Here is a 24,643-nt window from a genome sequence, read left to right on the forward strand (position 1 = left end):
AACGATGACTATTTACTGTTAGAGGCTCGATTGCGCAGCATTTGGACGACACACACAGAAGAGAAACACACACCTTGCCAAGGTTGAAGACTGGGCGTGTTGGTATAGCATATCAGAATATATGGCAGTTCTAATGTGCTATACCAACACGCCCAGTCTTCAACCTTGGCAAGTTACCTATTTACTGTTATTTTGCTTTGTTCTATTCCTGTACATAATGTAAATAAACCTTCATTTATTTAGGTCCCCCTCAACAGCGGCCAACTCCCACACTCAACAATGAGATCCAAATAGGGGCCAGTACTAGAACTGTCATCCTTGATCTCTCCAGCAGAATATCAGAGCCACTTGGCTATGGAAAATGAGCACTTGGGTACACAAGACAGTGAAACAAGACAGTGTACACAAGACAGTGAAACCCATGAATGTAGTGTGGTTCAATAACGGAGCAAAAGGAGATTTCTCATAATGCTGCGATACTGTGATGTGCACATATATATAAATGTGGTGTAATAAGAATAAACATTCAGGTATCAGTCAGCACTTGTCCTCTTTTGACCACCACCATATGATCAGGTCGACACGCTGCCGAAAGTACTTGGACCACCTTGTCAACAACATGCAGCACCTCCACAGAATTGCATCAAGCATAGGATCCTTACCTGCGAGCAATGACGCTTTTCGATGATGCTGAAAAAAAATAAAGACCAAAAGTTATAAACATCTCAGCAGCATCAACAGCATTAAAGCTTAAAAAAAAGTACCAATAATCTGATTAAATGCTGCATCTTAATGCTTCCCACAGCAGTAACCAAAACATATGCGGCCTAAACCCTGGGCTGATGCATAGGGCTTACACACTTGGGAAAGTTATGTTATGCTCATGTTTTGTTGTGCTCACAGTATGGTTACAATTAACAGAGTATGAAACAGACAGAGTTATTCAGGATTATTTCTAGAGAGCGCACTAAGTTAGTGACACGGATCCCAAACTAACATGGCACATTCTAGTGTGGCATCAGCTTCTTCCTTGGAGCCTTTGCTTCTGCAGAGTGCGCCTGGAGGCATGCACCAAAGGAGCAGCTACGTTTGCTGCCATGATGGAATGAGGAAGCTCTTCGTTGGCCTGGTGTTCTCAGGGCATGTGACCAAATAAAGGTGCTCGGTGCCGCACATGCCTTCACCCGAGTTCCTTTCCTGGTGTTAAAATTATTTAAACACACTATTTACAACGTTTAAAGGTACATTTAAGAAATACATTTGAGGATTATGTTGTGTTTAAGTAAAGAAAGGCCAAACAAGAATGAAGCATGGGGGTAAATAAGTTCAGACAACCACACACTATGCTTACTTATCTTTCACCTACCCTTGAACTATTTTACCTTGCCCCAACTATTAGTGAACCAACTTGTGAAGCAGACACATGCCAATGTTTGCATGTTCTCAAATGCTGAATCCAGTGGCATGGCCATAAAGTGCACAAGATGCTGTCAATGAGGAATGACGCTCTGTCATATGGCTTCTGCCTCTTCTCATTCCAGCACTTCGGACTGGTGTCAATGTGCCAAACTCACATGAAGTACTGGTTACTAAGCACCCAGCAGGCTTCTCTCTTCCTCTACCCCCAATCAGCAACAAGAGAATACTTTTTTTGCTACAGCTGATGCGTGTTTAGACCAGAAAGATGTGGTGCAAGCAAAGTGGATGAAGGCATCCAAGACTACACACACATACACACACTCCCAAGCTAAAATTGAACCCATTAGGCAGTGAACAGACATAACACAGAAGAAGACAGACAACAGTGAGTCATGTCCTTTGTTATGCCTCTTCTATGGATGGTAACATGTTCAATTCTGATGTTCACCAACTAAACCAATGCCGCACTGATTTAGAATATACACGCCTTCCAAGCTAGCTTGTCTGGAGAAGTACACAGACAGTACTACTTACACCCTGAGCACACGCACAGAGCAATGAGATAGTACAAATGACACTCAGAAACAACCTTCCAAATAACTATATAAATAAAACATACAAATGAGCCAGAGAAGGCACAAGCAAAGTTATTTATGTTTAAATGAAATGCAGAAACAATTAGAAAAATAAAAATGAAAGTGCACGAAACGATAACTTGCTGAAGGTGGGAGCTGAACCCACATCTTTTACAATACATGTGCGGCACTTTGCAAGTTAAGCTACAGTGGTGGTTGTCCATTTCCCTTTTCCTTACCATTTATACATTTTATTAAAACCTGAAAAATAATTCCCCCTATGCTTTTTCTCTGGCTTAATGTCATATGGTTGTAACAAACAAGTAATTGAGCCCCTGGGATTGTCTTCGCACTCATTCCAGAGGACTGAGTTCTTGCTGGGAGGCACAACACATGGTCTTTTGCTAGAAGTCTACCTCATTTTGGGATAACAAATGGCTTGGCCAACTCACACACCCAGCTGTACCCCTAGCACTTTAATATACTGGAATAATAAGTTATTTGCAAGTATGAGCCTGCCTTTGTCACCTGTTTGTCTTGTGTAGCTATCAGTGTCAAGTTCACATATTACAAACTTTTCTGGTCTAAGCAAAAACAACACAAGCTAATACAATTCCAGCAGAAGCCACCAAGGATGACTGTGCAAGTTGGTCATATTGTTTTGCTTATTCTGCTGCATTTCTTATGTGGGGAGGATATGGTTTGACGCTAGCCATCTTTGCCTCTCTCCTCTCCCCATGTGTTGACATGACTTTTGCCAACCAATCATATGCCTCCACCATATCTGCACTTCCCCCTCCCCTCATTACTCTTTCCTCCCTCTTGTTACTGTTTACCATGTTAGATCTCAGTCTGCCAACCCCAAGAACTCGGCAAAGTAGATAAAGAAAGCCATCACTTTAAAAAAGTTGCAACGAGGCTCACCAGCCAAGCAGCACGCAGGCTGATTGCCAGGCTAGTGACCAGCAGGGCACAGCAGGCCAGCAGCAGTGGCGATGAAGACGGCAATACAGGCCTGGCCAGAGCTTCCCGCAAAGGCTCGGGGAACTGAAACACCAGACATCAACAAGCACAAATCATAAGGTTGTGCACAGAGCGTGCAAATATGGAGTGTTAAACTGCAGCACACCTCAAACATGCCTCATACAACACATTCCTAACACTGGTGCGTCTCTACAGTTTTCATTTTGCATTTTGTGAGAGCATATGTACTGAAACATTGTTGATGGCTGCTGTTAGTTGCAGAGTTGCTTATTTCCTGCTGCGTTTTGGTGTTGCTGCTATGTACATGGTTCACTTTGTACAAGCCCACATCTGGCTGTGCTTGTTTCTTCACATTTTTAGCACATTTGAAGGTGCTCAGATAGCTTTTTACAGTAAAATATGAATTGCCGACTAGTATTTCAAGTAATACTCGTGCTTCTTCAATGTATTGCTGCAATATTTTAGTGTACTTGCCAGTTTGATTGCAACTTGCATAACAAGTGCATAAAATCTCACCTACTTTGTCCAATGTGACTGCAGTATATTATGAATGAATAAATGAATGAATGAATGAATGAATGAATGAATCAATCAATCAATCAATCAATCAATGGCTTATGGCAATTCAGTGGGCAAACAGGCACATCTCAAAACTGCTCTAGCATGGCTGTGCACCCTCTAGTGATCAAACAAGAGGAAGAAAATCCACTGTGCAAGCGTGAACACATTTGCTGCTTACCTAATGTGAAGAAACAAATGTCACAGACACCGCAACAGTTTGGCACACAAGAAGGTTGAAACATTGGCAAGATTTCCTTGAATTTTCTCTCCATCAACCATTTGTGTCCTGTTTCCAAAGGCAGTCACTGTTTCCTCCATGTCACCTTTATTTATACACTTTTTCTCAGCCTGTCTAGCTATTTAAAGCAGCACTGCATCAGAGCAGAAACCTCAGTCAGCAGTGGAAACAGTTACAATGCTAGGTGGCACCACAAAGTAGCATCATTATATGGTTCACTTAAAACACATTCAAAGAAAGTAACAAGACACTTGAGGATGTAGACTCCCCATTGGCATCAATAACCACATGATGCCACATTGCAAAACAAACAAACAAACAAACAAATAAAGCAGTAGAAATAGGGTGCGGGTGCAAATTACAGGCAGCATCTTCTTGCATGAAATTCAAGCATAATTTGTTGTAGCCACCGTGACAACAGGACAGCAGTCATATCAACTGTAATATAATGCTGGCATGCAACAGAATCCACAATTACAGTATGTGAAGGAATCAAGGTGCTACTAATCACCTACAACACCTGTGATGTCATGCAGCTGCATTGAAGCTACATTTTTCAGCCCCAGAATTTCCATTGCTCCAGCCAAATAATAGGTAATGGATTTCCACCTTTCGCTACTTGTGCACTGGTATATTTAAGATTGTATGGTTTAGCGTCCCAAAACTGCACAGTGTATTAAGAGTGACACCATTGTGGAGGACTCGGGATTAATTTTGACAAGCATGGTTTCTCTAACATGCACCCTAAGCACAGTGCTCATGCGCTTTTGCGTTCCACTACCATGGTAAAGTGCCTACTGCACCCGAAAATTGCATCTGCGATCTTGTGCTCAGCAGCAGACCACCGTAGCCCCTGAGTAGCTGCCACTACGGTTGCCTTGTATTGTGAGTGACTCACCAGAGCTAGCATCTGCCAGATGTACTCCTCGATTACGCTCCAGTCCATGGCACCACCACTCGGCTGCTCTTGGCTCGACTCAGTCTTGGCTGGCACTGGTGATGTGGCCAGGCCATCTGCTGGCAGCAAGGAGGGAGACACCAGAGCCTCAGCTGTGGGTTCCGGAGGCATGCTCTCCGCTTGTGAAGTCACAGAGGATCCCAGCTCCACTTCAACGCTAGGTTCTGACGGGGGCGAGGCTGAAGACATCAGGAAAGACGCACTTTCTGTGGAAGACTGCTCGGACTCTGGAGTCAACGGAGTTGTCGTAAGAAGGTTTTCAGGGGTAGTCAGGTCTGCATGATGCTGCTCCAGTGACACCGCAGCCAGGATGGACTCCACAGGTTCAATGAATGAGCTCCCCTCTGAGCCCTCATTTGAAGGAGGCAGTGCTGTTGTTCCAACACTAACGTGTTCAGACGGTGCTGACAGCTGCGATAAAAGGGGCTCAGTGGATGAAGAATCCTGCATCTGTTGTTCCTGTGATGGCATGGGCAATTCTGATGGTGCAGGTTCAGCAACAGAGCTTGAACTCTGACCTGTCTCTATTGATTGCAGAGCTGGAATTGAAAAAATAGAGGTTTCATTGGATTCGGAAGACAATATTATTGAGGGACTGTCGACAGAGGAAGTCTGCTCCGCCAGATGCAGATCTCCCAATGGCACAGTTGCATCTGATGAACCTAGTTTTTGAGTAGAGCTTTCAACAGGCTCTGCCTCCTGAGGCGTAGGTGATGGAGCAGTAAAGGGAGCAAACTGCTCTGACAGAAGTGATGAAGAGGTAACAACTTCTTCAGGCGTAGCTGGTTTTGTGAGCAGCTGGTCGAACAGTGGAGCAATTGAGCTCGGAGTTGCAGCAGGTTCTTCAATGGAACTCGTGCCAAGCCCCGTTTCCACAGGTAGTGAAGTTGCAGTTGCCAATGAAGAAGGCTGCTCATGCAACTGTGATGAATAAATGTCCTGCAAAGATGCCAGCAGGCTAGACTGCTGAGGATCACCTGAACGCACATCCGAGCTGTCTACTACTGCAGATTTGTCAACTAAGCTTGCACTCAGGTCTGTTTCTGAAGGTAGTGAAAATTCACTCGCTGGCATGGATGACTGTTGAAGTGCTGTTGAGGACAGAAGTTGGTCAGTGGTAGCAGAGTCAGGCTGCTGAACAGGCAGTGACGGTGTAGCCAGGTCAGACAACACAGCTGTATCTGAAGAAGTTGCACTGAGGCCCATTTCAGAGGGTGCCAGGGACAAAACTGCTCCAATAGGTGCCGTGTCATTCTCTATTGTGTGATTCTCCTCAGAAAGTGATTCATCTGCTTCCTCATCAACTTCACCAGGGATTGGCTTTTCTTCTGTACCATCTTGCTCATCTTCACCTTCTTCCTCAACAGATACTTCAGCAGGTGCATCTTTCACCGTCTCCAACGACATACTCAATGGCTGCTCACTAGAGGAAGCCTTTTCTTTCTCAGGATCTGCATTGTCAACTTGTGGGTGGTTCAAAGCTGGCAGCTGTGTTGCACTGGCTGTTACAGGCTCTTCTGAAGCTTTATTACTGTCCGCTTCGTGTGACAAATCGACCTTTACATCTGTCATAAATGAGGACGACCAGCTGTCAAGTGAAGATGTTGCTAGATCATCGACAGTGTTCTTCAGCTGGGTCTTGGCATCGATCTCGTCGTTCAGTTCAATGGCTTCCTCATCATCGCATATAGAACCACTCATAACAGTGCCGTATATCTTGCATTTCTTCCCAACTGCTGGGCTTGGCATAGCCTCTGTGGGCACAGGCTCTGTGGGCAGTTCTGTGGCTGCAAGCAAAAGTATTCTCAGCAGTAGCGAAAACCTGGGAGACAGGTCATAAAGCACTTAAGGAGACCCTGCAACAACTCTTCTTCAAACCAGAGAGTGCACTGAGGAGAGTGCAATACTTTGCAATATTCATTCAATTCTTAAATACATTGTTGAGAAGAACCTAATAACATACATGTAGAGCACAATGGTTACTTTCCCCACTGCCCGTCAACATACTTCCTCTCAAATGCCTACAGCAACTTGCAATGTCTATTCCTCCTTTCAACAGTGCACTTATGGTAACCCTCCAAGGTTAGCGCCTGACAAGGGTGGCCCCAACAGGCGATACAATGGGCAAGATGTCTTAACAAACGCCGCTACCTACTAGAAGATTAGAGGGGCATGCATATATGTGGAAGCTTTCGCTCAGGATTAACTCATGGACATGAACAACTGCCCAATGGCTGGTGCATATCGTCTGTCATGCGGTCTATTACAGGTGCCACAAGGTTACTTTTGATTGTGATTGAGCCCAAATGGTCAAGTTTCTCAATCAAGATTGGCTCACTTGCACAAGCTGCACAAGGACCCAATCCCTGTCAAGAAATTAAAATTAAATTATGGGGTTTTAGTTCGGTTTGCCGGTAACATTGTTCTATTCAGCAACACTGCAGAGGAGTTACAACAAATGATTGAGGGCTTTAACAGAGAGAGTGTAAGAGTGGGGTTGAAGATTAACAGCAGAAGACAAAGATAATGATGAATAGCCGGGCAAGGGAACAAGAGTTCAAGATCGCCAGTCAGCCTCTAGTCTTTGAAGGAGTATGTTTACCTAGGTCAACTAATCACAGGGACCCCTGATCATGAGAAGGAAATTCATAGAAGAATAAAAATGGGTGGTATCACATACGGCAGCCATTGTCAGCTCCTGACTGGAAGTTTACCATTATCATTGAAAAGGAAGGTGTACAATCAGTGCATATTACCGGTGCTGACATATGGGGCAAGGACTCGGATATTGACAAAGAGGCTTGAGACCAAGTTAAGGATCGCACAAAGAGCGACGGAACGAAGAATGCTAGGCATAACATTAAGAGACAGAAAGAGAGCGGTTTGGATCAGAGAGCAAACGGGTATAGCCAATATTCTAATTGACATTAAGGGAAAAAAATGGAGCTGGGTAGGTCGTGTAATGCGCAGGTTTGTTAACCGTTGGACCATTAGGGTTACAGAATGGGTACCAAGAGAAGGAAAACACAGTCCAGGACGGCAGAAGACTAAGTGGAGCAATGAAATTAGGAAATTCATGGGTGCTGGTTGGAATCGGTTGGCACAGGGCAAGGGTAATTGGAGATCGCAGGGAAAGGCCTTCATCCTGCAGTGGGCATAAAATAGGCTGATGATGACGATGTGCCAAAACCACCATCTGATTATGAGGCACGCTGTAGTGGAGGACTTCGGAAATTTAGACCACCTGGGGTTCTTTAACATGCACCCAAATCTAAGTACACAGGTGTTTTCGCATTTTGTCCTCATAAAAATGTGGCCGCCGTGGCCAGGATTCAACCCTGTGACCTCGGGCTTGGCAGCCCAACACCATAGCCACTAAGTAACCATGGCGGGTGCTGTCGAGAAAATTGGTTCCAATCGGGCATGATCGCAGTTGAAAGTGCCACGTGTGACTTGTGTATATGTCATAGACTGTGACAATATAGAGTGCCCCTTGATAGCTGCAGGAGTGATCGAGCAATGTTTTATGTGACTGTGGGCTACCAGCTGCATGCCAGAGAACAATATTTGGTTTGCATGTTCAGGACCGCATTGTCTAGATTTGCAGAGGCCCCACAAACACAAAAGGTATAAAACATGCCCATACGTGCTTCTATTTGGTACGTATTAAAATTGAAATAAATGAGGGAAGCCACAACAAGGAAGCTTCTTGAATGGCATAGATTAACCCTTTTTGCTGGTCCTAATGAGGCAGACCTTGTCTACAATAGTTGTGCAAATCGTGCCTGCTTTGGTAAAAAAACATTGGGTAGTAAAAATGGCACCTGTATCAGCTACGACACAAGCAATGGTCGTCATTTCCTGTTTCCTAATACATTTAATACCAATCTCACAGAGAAACTTGCAACTGTGATCACGCCTGATCCAGATGAAGTGCTGCCACATTGGCACTTTAGATCACAACTTTGCTTGATCTGGATCCTGTGAAGTGCAATCCCTACATTGTAGTTGAAGCTTGCACTAAAAAATCTGCACTACAAATTTTACTGCATACTAGGCGAATTTGCCAAGTGCTTTGGAACCACTTAGCAATACCTGGTGCACTAAAGTTCACTCAACTTGATCCAGATTTGGACCGTGCAGCATCAATTGCCATCGATCGCGATAGAAAAAATTCAATCCTGATAGGGCTCTATTGCAATAAAAAGCACCCATGTAGCACTGGTATACTACAAGTTCATGAAGCAATATGTGCCTGTTAGATTTGGCTTTGGAGCATTGACTATCAAAACCAAAATGGCAGAGGTTACCTTGTGTTGCTTCCTCTGAAACTGCCTTGAAAGGCTGGATGGACAAAACCTAAAAATCAAACAGAAGGCTGTTAATAAGAATCTATTTTTACTGTGCCATGCAATGTGCTTACCTCAACTTCAACAAGTTTTTCTTTGGCTACAAACATCTTTTCAATCTTGATAACATTTTCTGGGGCGTAGCCACGCTTTTTCCCAACCTATAAAAATTTGTATAGAGTGACGAGCCGACACTAATATGTTGAAGTAGGCAAGAGAGAGAGAAAAGTTTAATAACAAAGGCACACAGGTCGGCTCTGCACTGGGTGAATAATGATAATGAATGAGGAATAAGATCACCAATGATGGATGAAGCAAACTGGATAACTAATACCCTTGAGTCAAGACACATTCTTTTTAAATTAATTAAGGGAAAATGAGACATCCACCCAAATGCAGCAATTGCTACAAAGGAAACCCATACAGGTTCCCCGAAAGAAAAGCCTCACAGTTAAAGAAAAATTCGTCCTGGTCCAGGACTCGAACTCGGGACTACTACCTTTCCGGGTAGCCGCTCTACCATCTGAGCTAACCAGACAGCTAGCAGATGGCAGGGCGAAGTCAAATTTGTCAACAACTCGAAGCAAAGGCAAGAGCTTGGCATAATAGTTCTGCGGAAACCCGCAAGGTGGAGAGAAGTAATTAAGGGAAAATCAGACATCCACCCAATTGCAGCAATTGATACAAGGGAAACCGATACGGGTTCCTTGAAAGAAAAGCATCGCAATTCAAGAAAAATTAGTCCTGGTCTGGGACTCGAACCCGGGACCACCACCTTTACTTCTTAATTACTTCTCTCCACCGTGTGGGTTGCCACAGAACTATTAAGTGCTTTTAAATAATCAAGGATGGCCCGAATACTATATATTGCCATGCCAAAGGCCCTCTGACAACGCTTGGCTGTCAAGACAAGCAAGAACATCAGCCAACCTCTGTTGATTTTCCATGGATGTATTGATGGCAATCACATTGCACATGCTTTATATTCATGCACATGGCACAGCTCGCAGTCTGAACACTCAGTGTGTCACATGAAGTGTATGTAAAGGCATGCAACTGCCACTTTCAGTCAAAGACCATGCGGAAGATTGGCACTGACACGCTGAATTTTTGGTGGTAGCTGGAGGCGAGAGCAGCGAGTACCTGAACGTGCAGAACATCGCTTTTCTCTGTTCTGCCGAAGACTGTGACCTTCTCATTCTTGCCGAAATTGATGAACTCCTCTACGATAGGCGCATAGGCCTGTAACGTGACTCCTTCACCTAGTTTTCCTGCAACAAGAAGCACATAATTACTGTTATATGCTATATAAACCTATTGAGGTAAAGCTGCAATACATGTTTCATTATTTCGGCCACAACAAAATAAAGAACAGGCATGAAGTCCAAAAATGTATAAGAAGGCGTTTCCAAAGACAAGTTCGTCGACACGATGACAAATCAAAACTGGCGCTACGATAGGTTGACTAGTTATGTCAGTTACCAAGCTTCGCAGCGCTTATACCGCTGTGCATGCAGCCGTGAACGGGCAATCGGATTTACCTCAAGAACTTACGCAATACACAGCGAGCGAGTTAAAAACGGTTTGACGCAAGCGACCTTATTTAAGCACCACCACATCGAGCCAAAAATCAGCAGCCGGTGCAATTGTTCGAAGCGGAGCAACGAGAGAACATTTCCAGCGATATCAGTTAGGTGACTCAAATTATGTCACAAGCTTTCAAGATCGCCAGACGACACTGGCCGCTTGTTTCCTTCGGTTACCAGCTCGCTATTAGATAAGCTGAATAGTCCGATACAGTGAAGTGCACAACAGAAACAGCAATATGTTTTCGTGTGACAAACTGGCAGTCAGCACTTTAGAAACCACGGCATTTTAGAACCCGAGGTCACACAGCATACCGATATCTCACCTTGGCAGTCTTTGTCGGCACATAAGATGTGTGTCGGTGGACTTGGCGCTCTAACGAAGTGAATTGCACATAGAAAAGCCATGAAGAGCACAGCGCAAGGAAAACCGCTGGCGAGCGCCATGCTCCGAGTTGTAGTACACGTCAGGAGGAACGGAGGCTAGTAGAGGCAGCAGCGCCGTCAAAAGGAGCTGACGTTACGGTGCGCGGCGAAATAAGATCGGCGCTTTCGAGTTGACGATCTAGCTGAGCAACACGAAAGCAACATAGGTTTTCGGTCAGGTCATCCGTCACATTTACACAATTCGTACGCGAAAAGGGGGGCTCCGGCTGGCTGCTGCCGCAGAATCGGCGGACCATGCCAACCGCGATAATACAGGGGGCGCTACAGTCAATGTGACCTCCATCAGTTTCCCCACCACAGATAGGTCGGCCGGTGAGCCGATCGTGTATAAACATGCTTCGTGTACCGCTAAACCAGGGGCTCAGGGCCTCGTTCAAGCCCTTGGTACAGACTGCGCTTCCCCTGCGCACTGCCGCATGCCTACAGCAGCAGAAACAGCAGGCGAAGCCCGAAAAAATTGAGGTCTTCATTGACGACCGACCCGTGCTCGTCGACCCCGGTACCACCGTGCTCCAAGCTGCCGCAATGGTTGGGGTTGAGATCCCGCGTTTCTGCTATCACGAGCGGCTATCCGTGGCGGGCAACTGCCGCATGTGTCTCGTGGAAGTGGAGAAGTCCCCTAAGCCCGTGGCCGCGTGCGCGATGCCTGTGATGAAGGGCTGGCGAGTCCGCACCGACTCGCCCATGACACGCAAAGCCCGCGAGGGAGTCATGGAGTTCTTGTTGATGAACCACCCGCTGGACTGCCCCATCTGCGACCAAGGCGGCGAGTGCGACCTGCAGGACCAGTCCATGGCCTTTGGCAGTGACCGCAGCCGCTTCACCGACGTGCAATATTCGGGCAAGCGCGCCGTCGAGGACAAGGACGTTGGACCGCTGGTCAAGACCATCATGACCCGCTGCATCCAGTGCACGCGCTGCATACGCTTCGCCAGCGAGGTGGCCGGCGTCGACGATCTCGGCACCACGGGCCGTGGCAACGACATGCAGGTGCCTTCCAATCCCTTCCCATGTTCAGCATCGTCTGTGGCTGCTATCTTCGAAAGACACGCAATCGGCGTTTCTTTCGTTTTTCAAGTCACACTCTCTGCTGGAACAGGCACCACAGCCTTCGATACATGATCCATGTCTTTGCGCCTCGAACGCAACGTGGAAAGATGGTGCATTTACTTTCTTTTTCGTTTGAATGGATAAAGCTGTCTAGTGTAGATTCCTCGTTGGCGTTGCATAATTCTCGCACGTGCGTCGCAGCGCTGCGTCACAAGTTGGTGCCTGCGCGTGATTATACATTTTAATAGTTTTTATTTACTAGTTGTAACAACTTGTCATTATTTCGCATTATTGGCGGCGCCTCCAGGACACCAAAGCTAAAACCTGGGCTCGTCCTTAGGTTAGGGCACGCTCCGGACACGGAAGGCTCAACCTGCGAACCGCCCTGCTTCCACCTTTGATCCCCCCTGTGCCCCGTGAGTGCCCTGGAGATCCTGCGCTGCCTGCTTTATTATAACCTCAGGTACCCTCCTGAGGCCTCTGTTTGCCGGTTACATGTGCCCTCCTGGAGCAGTACTGGTAAAAAAATGCAGTCTATCGTCGTGACAAGAAGAGCACCTTACAACGAAAAAGGTGCCATGCGACTTCTGCAGTACTGCTGTGTCCGTGCGAGGAAAATTATTCAATGCTAATGAGGAATCTGCCGCTGTCTAGTGCCCCTGCCAGGTGTTCGCATCTCGACAAGTGAATTTTTCTCTGTTAATGTTTTGACAAAAACAAATGGGATTATGTAAATATTTACAAAAACATGTCTGCTTGCAAAATCTCTGATAAAGACAGCTCTTGTCGAGACATGTAATATGGCTAACACTGTGATGTTCACTGCCTTAAGTCATGTGACTCTCCCATGGCTGAAGGTGTTCTTTTGTCCAGGTTGGCACCTACGTGGAAAAGATGTTCATGTCAGAACTGTCAGGCAATGTGATTGACCTGTGTCCCGTGGGAGCCCTGACATCAAAGCCATACTCCTTTGTGGCCCGGCCATGGGAGACGCGCAAGGTGGAGAGCATCGACATACTCGACGGCTTGGGCAGCAACATTGTTCTCAGCACACGGACAGGCGACTTGCTTCGGGTGCTTCCGCGGGGTAATGATGACATCAACGAGGAATGGATCTCGGACAAGACGCGCTTCGCCTGCGATGGCCTTCGCCGCCAGCGCCTTACAACACCAATGCTGCGAGACCAGAAGGTAGGGCACCTTTTGTGTATGGCTGTTCATTGCATCACAGGCCCAATTTGCATACGGCCACTTTTTCGGATAGCCGAATGAGCAACTGGTACTTATTTCCAGGAATAGTTTATATGTTCCATCCATTATACTGTAGACATTACAGGCTCCAATGCGTTTCAAATGTTATTTTTTTCTCTGTAATAGCCTTGAATAATATGCTACTTCTTGCTGGAAGAAAACCTTTGTATTTATTTATTGTTATTATTTTCATTGTGGGTTATGTGGCTGCCTACATTTGACTTTGCACTCTGCTTGTGGGTTTGACAAGCCACATGACCCTGAAAACTTGCCTGATGCCACAGCTCCAGGCTCTGCCTAATATGGAAGTGAATGATTGGCTGGTTTGCAAGGCAGAAAGAGGATTTTCTACACTCCCACACCTGGGATAACACAGCCCTAATTCCACAGCAAAATTGGTATTGCCATCTCGCAGCATCATCCGTCAACATATAGAGCAGCCTGAACATCACAAGTAGGTGCTTTTTATACTGTTCCCGATTTGTATATGTCTTTTCATCAGCCTTGCTTAAATGCTGGAAGTGCAAGAAAATGCATGGATAGAGGGATTACACGACTTGTGTCTGTTCTTGTGCACTTTACTTTCAGCTTAAGTGGCCTCAAAGTGATTTCGAAACAGATTGAGCTGGCTGAAGTACTGAAATTAGTTTTATTCAATTGTAGTTACGTTGGGTCTTCTGGTGCAAAACCAACTCAAGCTATCTTGCGCTTGAGCTTTCTAATTATTCACATCTAAAATATAGTGACTAAGTTGTGTGTCAGCCTTCCTGTCCTTGAAGGAAGAACTAAAGTGAAGTGGAAGATGAGCTGTTCCTGGTGGGTCAGGTGTCCCAGGTGGTGGTTTCATTCACACTGCTTGTCTGCCATCACATGCTCCTGGTTTTCTACGCGTAATTCAATGTGTAAGCAGTGAGCACTCGGGCCATGCTATGCTCTCAGACTTTCACTTTTCCCCTGATATGAAATCCTCAGTTGAAACCGAAAGTAGCAGTGACTGCTGGCATTGCTCTTTTTTTCTTTTTTGCTCTTTTTTCTCATTTGTATTTCGTCTGTGCAGTAGGAAAAAGAAGAGAAAAAAGCAACTAGCTGAAACCATAGAAAATGAGTCGGAAGTCAGGTGTAGCTTTCTGGTTTTTCTGAAGAATTTCTGGCGTGGAGGATGGGACCTTGCACATCCTCTCGTTTACTCTCTACTACACCTATGTGCATGATTCCATCACCTGCGCCTGCCACTCAAGCACCTCTCTCTCCTCGTGCCCTGCATGTGTATTTTCCTTTCACTCTTTACTCTTCTCCTCCTCATTCTTGTTATCATTAACTGTCAATAGCCACCAACCACAAAAACCCGAGTAAGTAGCTAAAGAAAGCTTTCGCTTTAAGATTGGCTATCAATTGTGCCAGCAAGCTCACCTTGAGATCTTAACCAACAATGTCAAACACATGGCACAGGGAGTGCTGCAGCCGTGTACTTGGCCAGAAGCACTGTCAGCAGTGGGCAGCCGCCTTTCGTCTGCGGCTGCTGCTGCGTCTCCAGACGGCACGGGAGGCATTGTGGCTGTGGCAGGTGCCCTGGCAGATGCTGAAGCCCTCTTAGCGCTCAAGGACCTGCTCAACACATTGGGCGCAGAAATACTGTGCACAGAAGAGCGGTTCCCGGGACCAGCGGACATGCGTGCCGACTACCTCTTCAGTGCGGGCCTGGCTGCTGTTGATGAAGCGGATCTGGTACTGCTGCTGGGCGCCAACCCACGCTGGGAAGCCACAACGCTCAACGCACGCATCCGCAAAAATTGGCTGCACAACGAGCTTCAGATAGCTGCTGTTGGCCCACCCATCGACTTCACCTATGATTATGAGCAGCTGGGTGACAGCCCTGCCACATTGCAGGCCCTAGCATCAGGATCGCATCCTTTCTGCAAAGTGAGTACTGCTGGGGCTGTGCTTTGCTCAGGAGGCCCACGAGAACAATGCAGCTTGTTTGCATTGTATACATGGGAGCATCTCAGCTGAGCATGAACAGTTAAAGCTACCACCAATACTGGACATTGAGACACTGTCTAGGATTTCATTAGAGGAACAAGGATATGAACCTGGATAAGTAAAATACACATCTGCAATTGCAACCCGGATCAGTATGTGCAAGTGTAATGAACCTTGTCCACATCCCTGTAAGGTGGCTGCCCTTCACAGCTCCAAATACCCCCACGAACTCTTGTCCACAGGCCCACTTCGTGCATTTATAGAGAAATCAAAAAGTGAATGATGTCTTGCCTTGGCTGCTTTGTCCACTGTTTGTGGTAGGGCCCCTTGAAAAAGAACAGTAGCTGCAACCTTGTTCCAGAGAACTGCTGCCTCAGTGTGCCAAACACCACCAAGTGTGGAAACACCACATTTCTCGGAATAATGCATGGCGAAGAAAGCAGAAATAAAGACCTGAGGTAGCTTGACAGCCCCGGTAGATTTTACCCTGTGGGCTCTGCGTTTCAGACAGGAATGGAGTATGTGTGTGGACGATGTTTTCTGGGCATCACTGCAGCTTTCCAGGGCAGCCAGCTTACAGAGGTGTGGAAGAGCTCCATTGGACAAGCTAGTCTTTAACAACCAACTATCCTAACAATAGTTCAGCGTCTCAGAGAGTTGCCATTGACAGCCAAAGCAATTCATTCAGGGAGATTTGATAGGAACTAAGAAACAAGGTTAGGCTACCTTCTTTAGGCATAGGTCTCTCTCTCTCTCTCTCTCTCTCTCTCTCTCTCTCTCTCTCTCTCTCTCTCTCTCTCTCTCTCTCTCTCTCTCTCTCCACCTTTGTCAGTACTCAATGGAAGGGTGTTAAGTGAGTGCAGTTTTTTGTTGCTGAGCATGAGATCATGGTGACCGTGAATTCTTATGCTCATAACCGTGCTCTTATAGTGGCGCTTGGAATGCAGAAGCACACATGTGCTGAGAACTTCTGTGCACATTAAAGAACCTTAGGCCTTTGAAGCGTATTCAGAATCTACGGCTGCATGTTTGATCACAGCCTAGATGCATAACTCAATGGCTTAAAGAGAAAAATAAGTTGAGTTGCATCGGTAAATTATGCATTACCAGAAGGGCCAATCCTGCTGTGAGATGGGGCTTGGTAAGCCAGAAAAGGCATAAAAACAAAAGACTTTTAGTGAAGTTCTCACACGAGCACGCCGTGACATCATGGATTTTGACGACATTTGCTCGGACCCTGTTAAATGCTTATTGGTGACGATGGACTGCCATTGTATTTTAAAGGAGTCAGAGACTAAGCTTAGCAAGCTGCTTGATCATTTACTGCACCGCAACAACCCATGCTTTGAAATTCATGACGTCACTTACTGGCATGGGTATTCAGCACAAGATTAAATGAACAGAAGTGTGGCCTTCATTCTCTGTTCTTGTAACCAAACTCCTGCAGAAAAATTTACGAAAATTAAGTTTTGAAAGAATGCCTTATCATTCTACACTGATTTAGTGTTTCTGGTTAGTGTTCCTTTAATCCAACAAATGCATCTTGATACAGGCATGCACTGCTAGAACGCTATTAAGAAAATGTTTTGTCCGGCCCGGGCAACCTTTATCTAGCAAAGATTTCGAAGTATGAAACTGCGGCACTGAATGCATACAAAAGCAATATAGGCATTTCGGTTTTCATACGGAAGGTTTGTATGCAAGAAAACATGCACTACATCCACTACCAATAGACAACACCCAAAACCTGAAAGTAAAAAGCAAGTGGTGAATTAACCGTGCATAAACATTTGCCACAGGTAATGTGGGTAGTGGTGTTGGAAGGAGTATTTCCACTCTGCCAGTTGAGCAGAGACGCACTTGTTTGGAGTAGCAATTATTTGTGGTGAAAACATGAGGTGAGGTTTTGCAGCTGCCATCTGGCTTTACAAGCGTTTGCGGTCTTCCACACTCGCTGCTACGCTTCCAGAGTTGAGAGATTAGCCTTTGTTCATTGTGCAGCAGTCGAGATTGTGTCACAGTGCATGCTGCTGTGGCTTGCAGGAGTCAAAGATTGGAGAGAGAGACGAATAAAAGGTTATTCACGGGGCTTATGTGCACATCACTTCATGCGCCATTGTGTGAAAAGTGCTGCGCAGGGCTTTCTTTCCCTTTCTTTCTTTCCTTTTTTTGTTGTTCTTGTTATTTTGGTGTCTTTTCAACACAATTGCAATAGCTAATAAATCCATGTTGTAGCAGAATGTTTGTTTACTACGCTAAGGTTTTGTTCAGTTTAGTGGTACCTTGAACGCCCGGCTGTGATATACTGAAAAACATATTTACACGTCTTGGGGCATAGCTTGTCTCCAAACAGTGATAGTAATCTGTCCCGCTTGCGTATCCTTTCATTAAAATTCTGTGCTCGCTACTTTACTGTCAGGAATGCTGTGTCACGCTGACAAATGTGCATGCCGTTCATGACCTGCAAGTACTGGGCTCACAGTGCGGGGTAATTGACTAGCTTACCCCCCCCTTGGCAAGATGCATGCAAACACAGTCAGGTAAGCCTAGGTCAGCTCAACTTCTGACTCAACCTGCTCACTTGTTCGTGCAAACAAAGCTTCTGTCATTGTGGTGCCAGCAAAGCCATTGCACATGTGCTCTGAATGTGGTGATATTGGTTCCTTAGCATGGATGAATGCAAGTGTTGCTGGTATCTTGCCTATCTAGAGCAACGCAAGGACAAATCCTAGCAATCACATTTATTACTCGGAAATCAATACTAATAGCAAAGAATAGGTGCTTTTCATCTCTTATTGCCAATTATTATTGATAAAGGCTTTCATTCATTTTGTTGAAATTTTGCATTACCTATACACAAAACCACTCCCATTCAGAAGGCATGTCATAAGAATACACACCAGAAAACTTGTATATTGAAATTTGTATCAACATTGGCTGGCCAATTACAAGATTGCTTACAAGTGGAAGTATAATGAATTCAGCCCCTGGCTCATAACTTTTACCTGTCTGTGATGTTCAGTTTCAGTGGTTCTTTTTATTAGCTGTCTGCCTGCAGTTGTACTGGGCCATACATACAGCACAGTAGAACCCTGCTATGTCATGTTTTTGTGGTCCTGAATTAAAGCCTATTGACCCCTATGTATTCCGTAATGTTCCTGCATGTTGCGATGTAATTGAATGCCATGGTCACATTAATTAAGTGGTGCAGAGGCAAATTTGGAACTATGAAATGCCAGCAGTATGTGATCGTCAGTGCAAATAAGCTTGTCACGGCGCGGTGGCATTTTTTGCCGGTTCGTAGTGAGCTCATGTGGTGAAGCATATTGAGAGCGGAAAGGGGCCACTGTTACTGAACATAGTATGTGTCCCTTAATTATATGTGCATGCAAAGCTGTTTCTGACATTGCTGTGATGATTTGTGGCCTTCCCCACTGTTACATTTTCCCTGCTGTTACGTCTTCTTTCTGCGGTTTCTTGAAAACTGCATCAGTGGGGTTCTACTGTATCTGCTTAAAGCTGCTGCAAAAGCAATATTTATTTTTTTCGAGCAAGTTAAGCAGTCCCTACTAGGCCCTTCCTTAATAAATATCAGGTCGTGCTCCCAAACCTGCTAATCAACCATAAAACAGCAGTGATGGTGTACAATTGTATAATTAATAATTGTCCACTTCACTATTCAGTTCTCAGGTCTTCCCAGTTAGAGACAACGAAGCTGGTAACCTGGTGTAGCCCCTAGTAAAAAGTTTGTAAAGGAAAATATGATTATTTAGTGTTGGTTGCCATTTGTGGAACAATATCCCTGTCCAGGTAAAACAAAATAATGCGTTTCTTGTTACGCTGAGACATTGTTCCAAAAAACTGTATTGAACATCTTAAAGGTGTTAAATGTTTATGCTGAAATTAATATAAAATGCAAGGTGTCTCCCACCTACATGGAAAAAAAAGTTATATTACCTGCCTTGTCTTACATATAGTACCTGTTAGTGTTGTGGAGGTGTGGATCTATTCTAGCTTGATGCTGCAGGTATAGATGCTCCTTATGTACATTTCTTGCATTTACCTTACTTCGGCTGATAAACTTCAACTTAAGCGTCATGGCTTTTTGTCCTTGCCAGACCCTGTCACAGGCCCAGCGCCCCCTGGTGTTGGTCGGCAGCGTGCCACTGCAGCGCACCGATGGAGCGGCCGTGCTGTCACTGGCACGTCAGGTGGCTCGGCAGGCTAAGAGTGCCGAGCCTGGCTGGCGGGTGCTCAACGTGCTACAGCGGACGGCCAGCCAAGGAGCTGCCTTGGACCTGGGGTACTGGCCGGGCCCCGACAGGGCCCGCCAGGCCAAGCCGTCTGTGTTGTATCTTTTCGGTGCTGACGAGGGCGCCGTGACGCGGGAAGACCTGCCTGCTAACTGCTTTATTGTTTACCAGGCAAGCTTCTTTCCTTGTCCACATAACGCCTGCTTTAAAGGCCAACTGCAACAAAATTGCACTTTGGCTAAAATGGCTCTATATGAGTAATGTATTACCATTAAAGCGATCTTGGCAAAGGTGCAGGGATGGCCAATGTCTAAATTTTCATTAGCAGCTAAGTAGATGATGCGTGCGCCTGGTAATCAGCGGATATGATGTAAGCCTGAGCATGTCACCGCCAAGATTTTTCAGCACACAGCCAACAAACAGCCATTGCCTTCACCTAACCTTGCAAATCGTGCCACTCACTTCCAGCAAATGGTAATGGTGGTAAAGTTTTCTCCCAGTTGTGGTATTAAAACCGTACACCTTTGCCAGCTTTTTGTGACACATCCACTAATATTTCAAATGTAAAATTTTGCATGGAGGCGGCTGTATCTACACTGTCTGAAAGTAGGCTTTTTAAGTGGTCTTGTATTGCATTGCAGTTGGCTTTTAACCGTAAGATCGAACACGTTTTGGAATTGAAGCCTTTGTTATTTTAGTATTGTTGTATCACCATCATTGCTTATTTCAAGCTGACGCTGTAAGCAGTGATAAATTAGTTTCTGACCATCTATTTTGGGAGTTTTTAACAAATTGAGCCATCTATGTAAACACGCATGAAAGCACAAAAGAACATGTGCACTCTGATTTGGTCACAATGCTTGCTTGGGTCGAGTTCATAGATGAAATAAACATTCCGCTTGTATTCGGCTGCTTTTAGGAAAGGCTATGTCACCTACTTGGTTGTGGGAGTTATCGAGTTGTCAACCTGAATTCGTTCGGTTCCTCTGGTCTAGGGTCATCACGGTGACCGAGGAGCCGAGTTGGCAGATGCAGTGCTACCTGGTGCAGCCTACACAGAAAAGCAGGCCACTTATGTGAACACGGAAGGGCGTGCTCAGCAAACACTGCCTGCTGTCACCCCTCCCGGCTTGGCTCGTGAGGATTGGAAGGTGAGATTCCTATACGCCGTTACTAAGGCAGCACTACTAAGGATACATAAACTTCTCTCACATGCAAGAAAGATATAGGTATACATTATGTAATTCAATCACACCTTTATGTCGCAAAATATAACACGATTATTACATGCAAGACATCGCAGATCTGAGAACTTGTTTGACTGGACAAGTAGAAAGACATTTTTGTGACCAGCGGCCACAGTGCGCCGCTGGCACTCGTGACTAAAACATAGCATGTACCATATCGAAAGCACCAAGATGCACGACAACTATGTTATTTCACATAGCCTTGCATCCACAAGTTGTAGTTGCAATATATGAAGTATTTGTGCACTATTTGCATAGCTTCTGCAGCATTGCCTGCTAAGCATGAAATGGAGTGTAGCCATGGTGACAGCGTTATCCAACAGCCTTCATTGGAGAAATGAAACTGCTGAAGGCAAGTCCCTACACTGCTGGCACTTCAAAGCTTCATTTCTATGGTGCTTTTAGTCCTTCTTTTGCCTTTATATTGCCCTTGTTTTATTATTTTGATCCATTACTCGTGATGTGTGTGTTGAAATGAAACAGACCCTGTGTCTGTAAAGAAAAACTAGTGGTGCATCCTTACTGATGAATACTATATGTGTTGGAAAATTTAGTATTTATTACACCAGTAAACTAATACCTCTTGTCACATGGCACGTCTAATGTCATTCACAGTAAATGACAGTCGTACTGAATGTCATTGCGGTCTTGCATTCCCTGTCTACATGGGTATACAAAATAACATACGCAATTGTTGATCGGTACCTTGCGCACGCAGGCACTTGGCAATCGAGATTTATAATTTCAGGTTGCGCTTCGCCCTGTGCAAATCGGTGAGGTGGTCTTCCCACGTATGAGTCGCACTTGCATGAGTTTGAGAAACTCATTCATTTGGCGAATGCCATTAGCTGTGAATGTTTTTCATTATGCCCATGTAGAACCAACAAATGGCATTAAGAGGAAGCTTTAGCTCGAGTGCTCCTATCTAAATACATGTAAAAGGAGAATTCGTTTTTCTCGGCAACCACGGCACCAAATTTGACGAGGTTTGTTGCATTTAAAAGACAAACCACAAATCTAGTGACTGTTGGTTTCGAATTTTTGAGTTAAGTCGTCAATTTTTTATTAAAAATTGGCAAAAATCGAAAATTTTCAGAAAACGAAACTATCAAGTTTACAACTCTGTAACTCAACGACTAAAAATGATAATACAATTCTGTGAATTGCATCTAATAGTACATCTAAAGCGGACAAAATTGATATGTTATGCCATGATATGATATGTTATGATATGATATGCCGCGTCGGAGTTTGGCCCGAGCTAAAGCTTCCTCTTAAGACATATTCTCATTTGTTGTGAATGGTATTACACGTGCTGTTTGGCAGGGGTATAAGTTGTTTTGTATGTGGCAGCACCGTTACGTCACTTTTCTTTTTTTTCCACCCACACAAATGCATATTTGTTTTAATAACATTGCACATAAATGCACTGTCACACTAGGTCGACATAACACCACTGCTAATATAATGCTGATACCAACAAACTTCAGTCTAGGTGGCAGACAAGTCTTTCAGCTAGGCTGGTGCCAACTGGTAATAAAAATTACAGTATGAGTGGATGCACACTGTCAGTTTACATTGCGACGGTCGTGAATATAGCTAACACATTGCATTGGTGTTGTTGGCTTTCCATGATGAGATCAGCTTTAGGAGACAGGGACATCAGATGAAGGTGACACAACATAGCACTGTAACTGATTGAATCTTTATTCTGTTATGCATCTGAATAAATATTGATAACGGTATCGGAACAAAGTGCAAAAAGATCAAAACCAAAATCGGAAAGTGCAAGACGAGAAAGCACATGCAATATCTGCCTTGTCTTGTAATTTCTGATTTTAGTTTATCTTTTTTCACTTTGCTTCTATACCATTGTCAATATTCATTCAGATGTGCATCAGAATAAAGCTTCAATTAGTTCAGGACTGTGCTGCATCGCTTTTGTCTTGTGTCCTTGTGACATTATGCTGGTTTAGCATTAAAGCAAGGAAAGTATGGGTCGAATTGCAGCAAATGATACAGTGGGAGGGTGATTGGTTGCCGCAGGTTGTTCGTGCTTTGTCGGAAGTGGTAGGAGTGCCCCTGCCCTATGACAACCTGAGCGAGGTGCGGGGTCGCATGAATGAAGTCGCACCACACCTGACACGTTATGGGGAGCGCCAGGAGCTGCTCGTTCCCGAGGAGGATAGCAGTGTTAAGGCTGGCAAGACGGAACTCTCCCTACAGGAACCCCTAAGGCCGCAGCTGCTGGCACTGCGCGACTTCTACATGACAGACGTCATCAGCAGGGCGTCGCCCACCATGGCCCAGTGTGTGCAAGCCGTCGACCAGCAGGCTAGCAGGCCCTACTGAGCCCTTAGTGTGTTTGTACATAGGAATAAACGCTTGAATAAACGCCTGCCGTTGAATTGCTTGCCTCCTTGCATTAATAACACAGTCAGTCATCACATTGAGCATGTACCTGGGCACTCCATCTGTCAGGTCTGTGGGCAGCATCCTAATGTGGTACTCAAGTACTGGGAATGTCCCTCTCCTCGTGCACCACTACCACATGCATTAATGTCGCCTCGTCCATGCCTTGCACCTGGGAAAGCTGGGCCACATCTACCGAAGACCTGTGCCACACTCAGGTGCACCACGTCTGCAACATCCAAGGGGCAATGGCACTCATCGACAATTTACTACCACTGAGTGCTGGCTCCGGAAGCGGGGATCATTTGGACTAGTCGTCACAAAATAAAGTTTCCTTGCATTAATCCTTACACTGCCATCCCCAAGATAACTCTGAAAACAATCTCCACACACTTCCTGCTACTCAGACGCATTCTCACTTTGCAAGTTCACTGGATCCTTACCTCTCTCCAAGCAACGTGTGCAAAAAATAATGTTGAAGACCAGTTGTTGCATCCATTATGATGTCGGCTAAACACAAAATTTGTGGATAAATCTCTCGTAGCAGGTGGAGCACATTGCTCAGTTTCTTGTCGATTCATTTCGACGGGGCAGATGGCGAGTTGGCGTGGCTTGTCCATCCATGCTTTGACAAATGAAGAAATTTGTGAACTGTTGACAAATACTTTACAACGTGGACGAAAGTAGTAGTGTAGAACTGAATAAACGTATGGAAAAAAAGTAATATGGTAGGCGTTGACAAGCTGAAAGAAGAGAAAATCCGACAGTTAGACAACCATGAGCAAAAATTTTGAGACCCCTAGTGCTGCGAGGAAATTTGCTTTCGCAGCATGTGTGCAACCAATCCAGTGTACAGTTGAGTGGAAAATTCTAGACCATGGCATCGAAAAACATTTTAATTTTTTCAAGCAGAGCTGTGCAACGTGGAATTATCTCAACGCATTGCACTGGTTGAACAGGCACACATATGCTGTACGACTTGATTTCAGCCTGCATTCCAGGTGTGAAGCCTTGTTTGTGGTGAAGCTGTGTGTTGTAGCGAATTCCAATGGCAGATTCAGAGTACGTACGTAGCAACATTTTCTGCACTTTTTGGAGCAAGACCGTTCCAATGGCAGATCGAGAGCACCATATTAGTCTTCCACTGGCAGATTGAGCACAGAGGCGATATCACTATGTGGGAGCAATCAAAACTGCTCTGCCAAAATCAGCGAAGCAGACCTAAACTTTTGACTGATGTTTTTCTTGTTTCTTCCCAAAACGCTTCTAGGCCTCTGTTTACACAAATATCAACGGATGCAATAAATGCAGCTACACCGCATTGTGCGCTTTT

General features: G+C 45.2%; 2 protein-coding genes across 2 annotated transcripts in view; one reads left to right on the forward strand and one right to left on the reverse strand.

The window, feature by feature from the left end:
• Nucleotides 1–11,130, reverse strand: part of Tango1 (transport and golgi organization 1) — a 41,941-nt gene extending 30,811 nt beyond the window's left edge. Inside the window, exons 1-7 of the mRNA XM_070527122.1 lie at nucleotides 10,997–11,130; nucleotides 10,228–10,355; nucleotides 9,159–9,245; nucleotides 9,046–9,094; nucleotides 4,676–6,522; nucleotides 2,919–3,041; nucleotides 663–690 (exon numbers count right to left, since the gene is read on the reverse strand). Coding sequence (XP_070383223.1) covers nucleotides 663–690; nucleotides 2,919–3,041; nucleotides 4,676–6,522; nucleotides 9,046–9,094; nucleotides 9,159–9,245; nucleotides 10,228–10,355; nucleotides 10,997–11,117 — 2,383 coding nt within the window. The 5' untranslated portion in view covers nucleotides 11,118–11,130. The remainder of the gene's footprint in view (nucleotides 1–662; nucleotides 691–2,918; nucleotides 3,042–4,675; nucleotides 6,523–9,045; nucleotides 9,095–9,158; nucleotides 9,246–10,227; nucleotides 10,356–10,996) is intronic.
• Nucleotides 11,131–11,429: 299 nt separating this feature from the next.
• Nucleotides 11,430–23,306, forward strand: ND-75 (NADH dehydrogenase (ubiquinone) 75 kDa subunit). The gene is made up of 6 exons (XM_070527123.1): nucleotides 11,430–12,107; nucleotides 13,041–13,358; nucleotides 14,868–15,338; nucleotides 19,517–19,822; nucleotides 20,647–20,802; nucleotides 22,945–23,306. Exons 1-6 carry the CDS (start codon nucleotides 11,451–11,453, stop codon nucleotides 23,248–23,250), a joined length of 2,214 nt encoding a protein of 737 aa, XP_070383224.1. The 5' UTR covers nucleotides 11,430–11,450; the 3' UTR covers nucleotides 23,251–23,306.
• The last annotated feature ends 1,337 nt before the right edge of the window (nucleotides 23,307–24,643 follow it).

Source organism: Dermacentor albipictus, chromosome 10 (assembly GCF_038994185.2).
Source record: "Dermacentor albipictus isolate Rhodes 1998 colony chromosome 10, USDA_Dalb.pri_finalv2, whole genome shotgun sequence".
NCBI lineage: Eukaryota > Metazoa > Arthropoda > Arachnida > Ixodida > Ixodidae > Dermacentor > Dermacentor albipictus.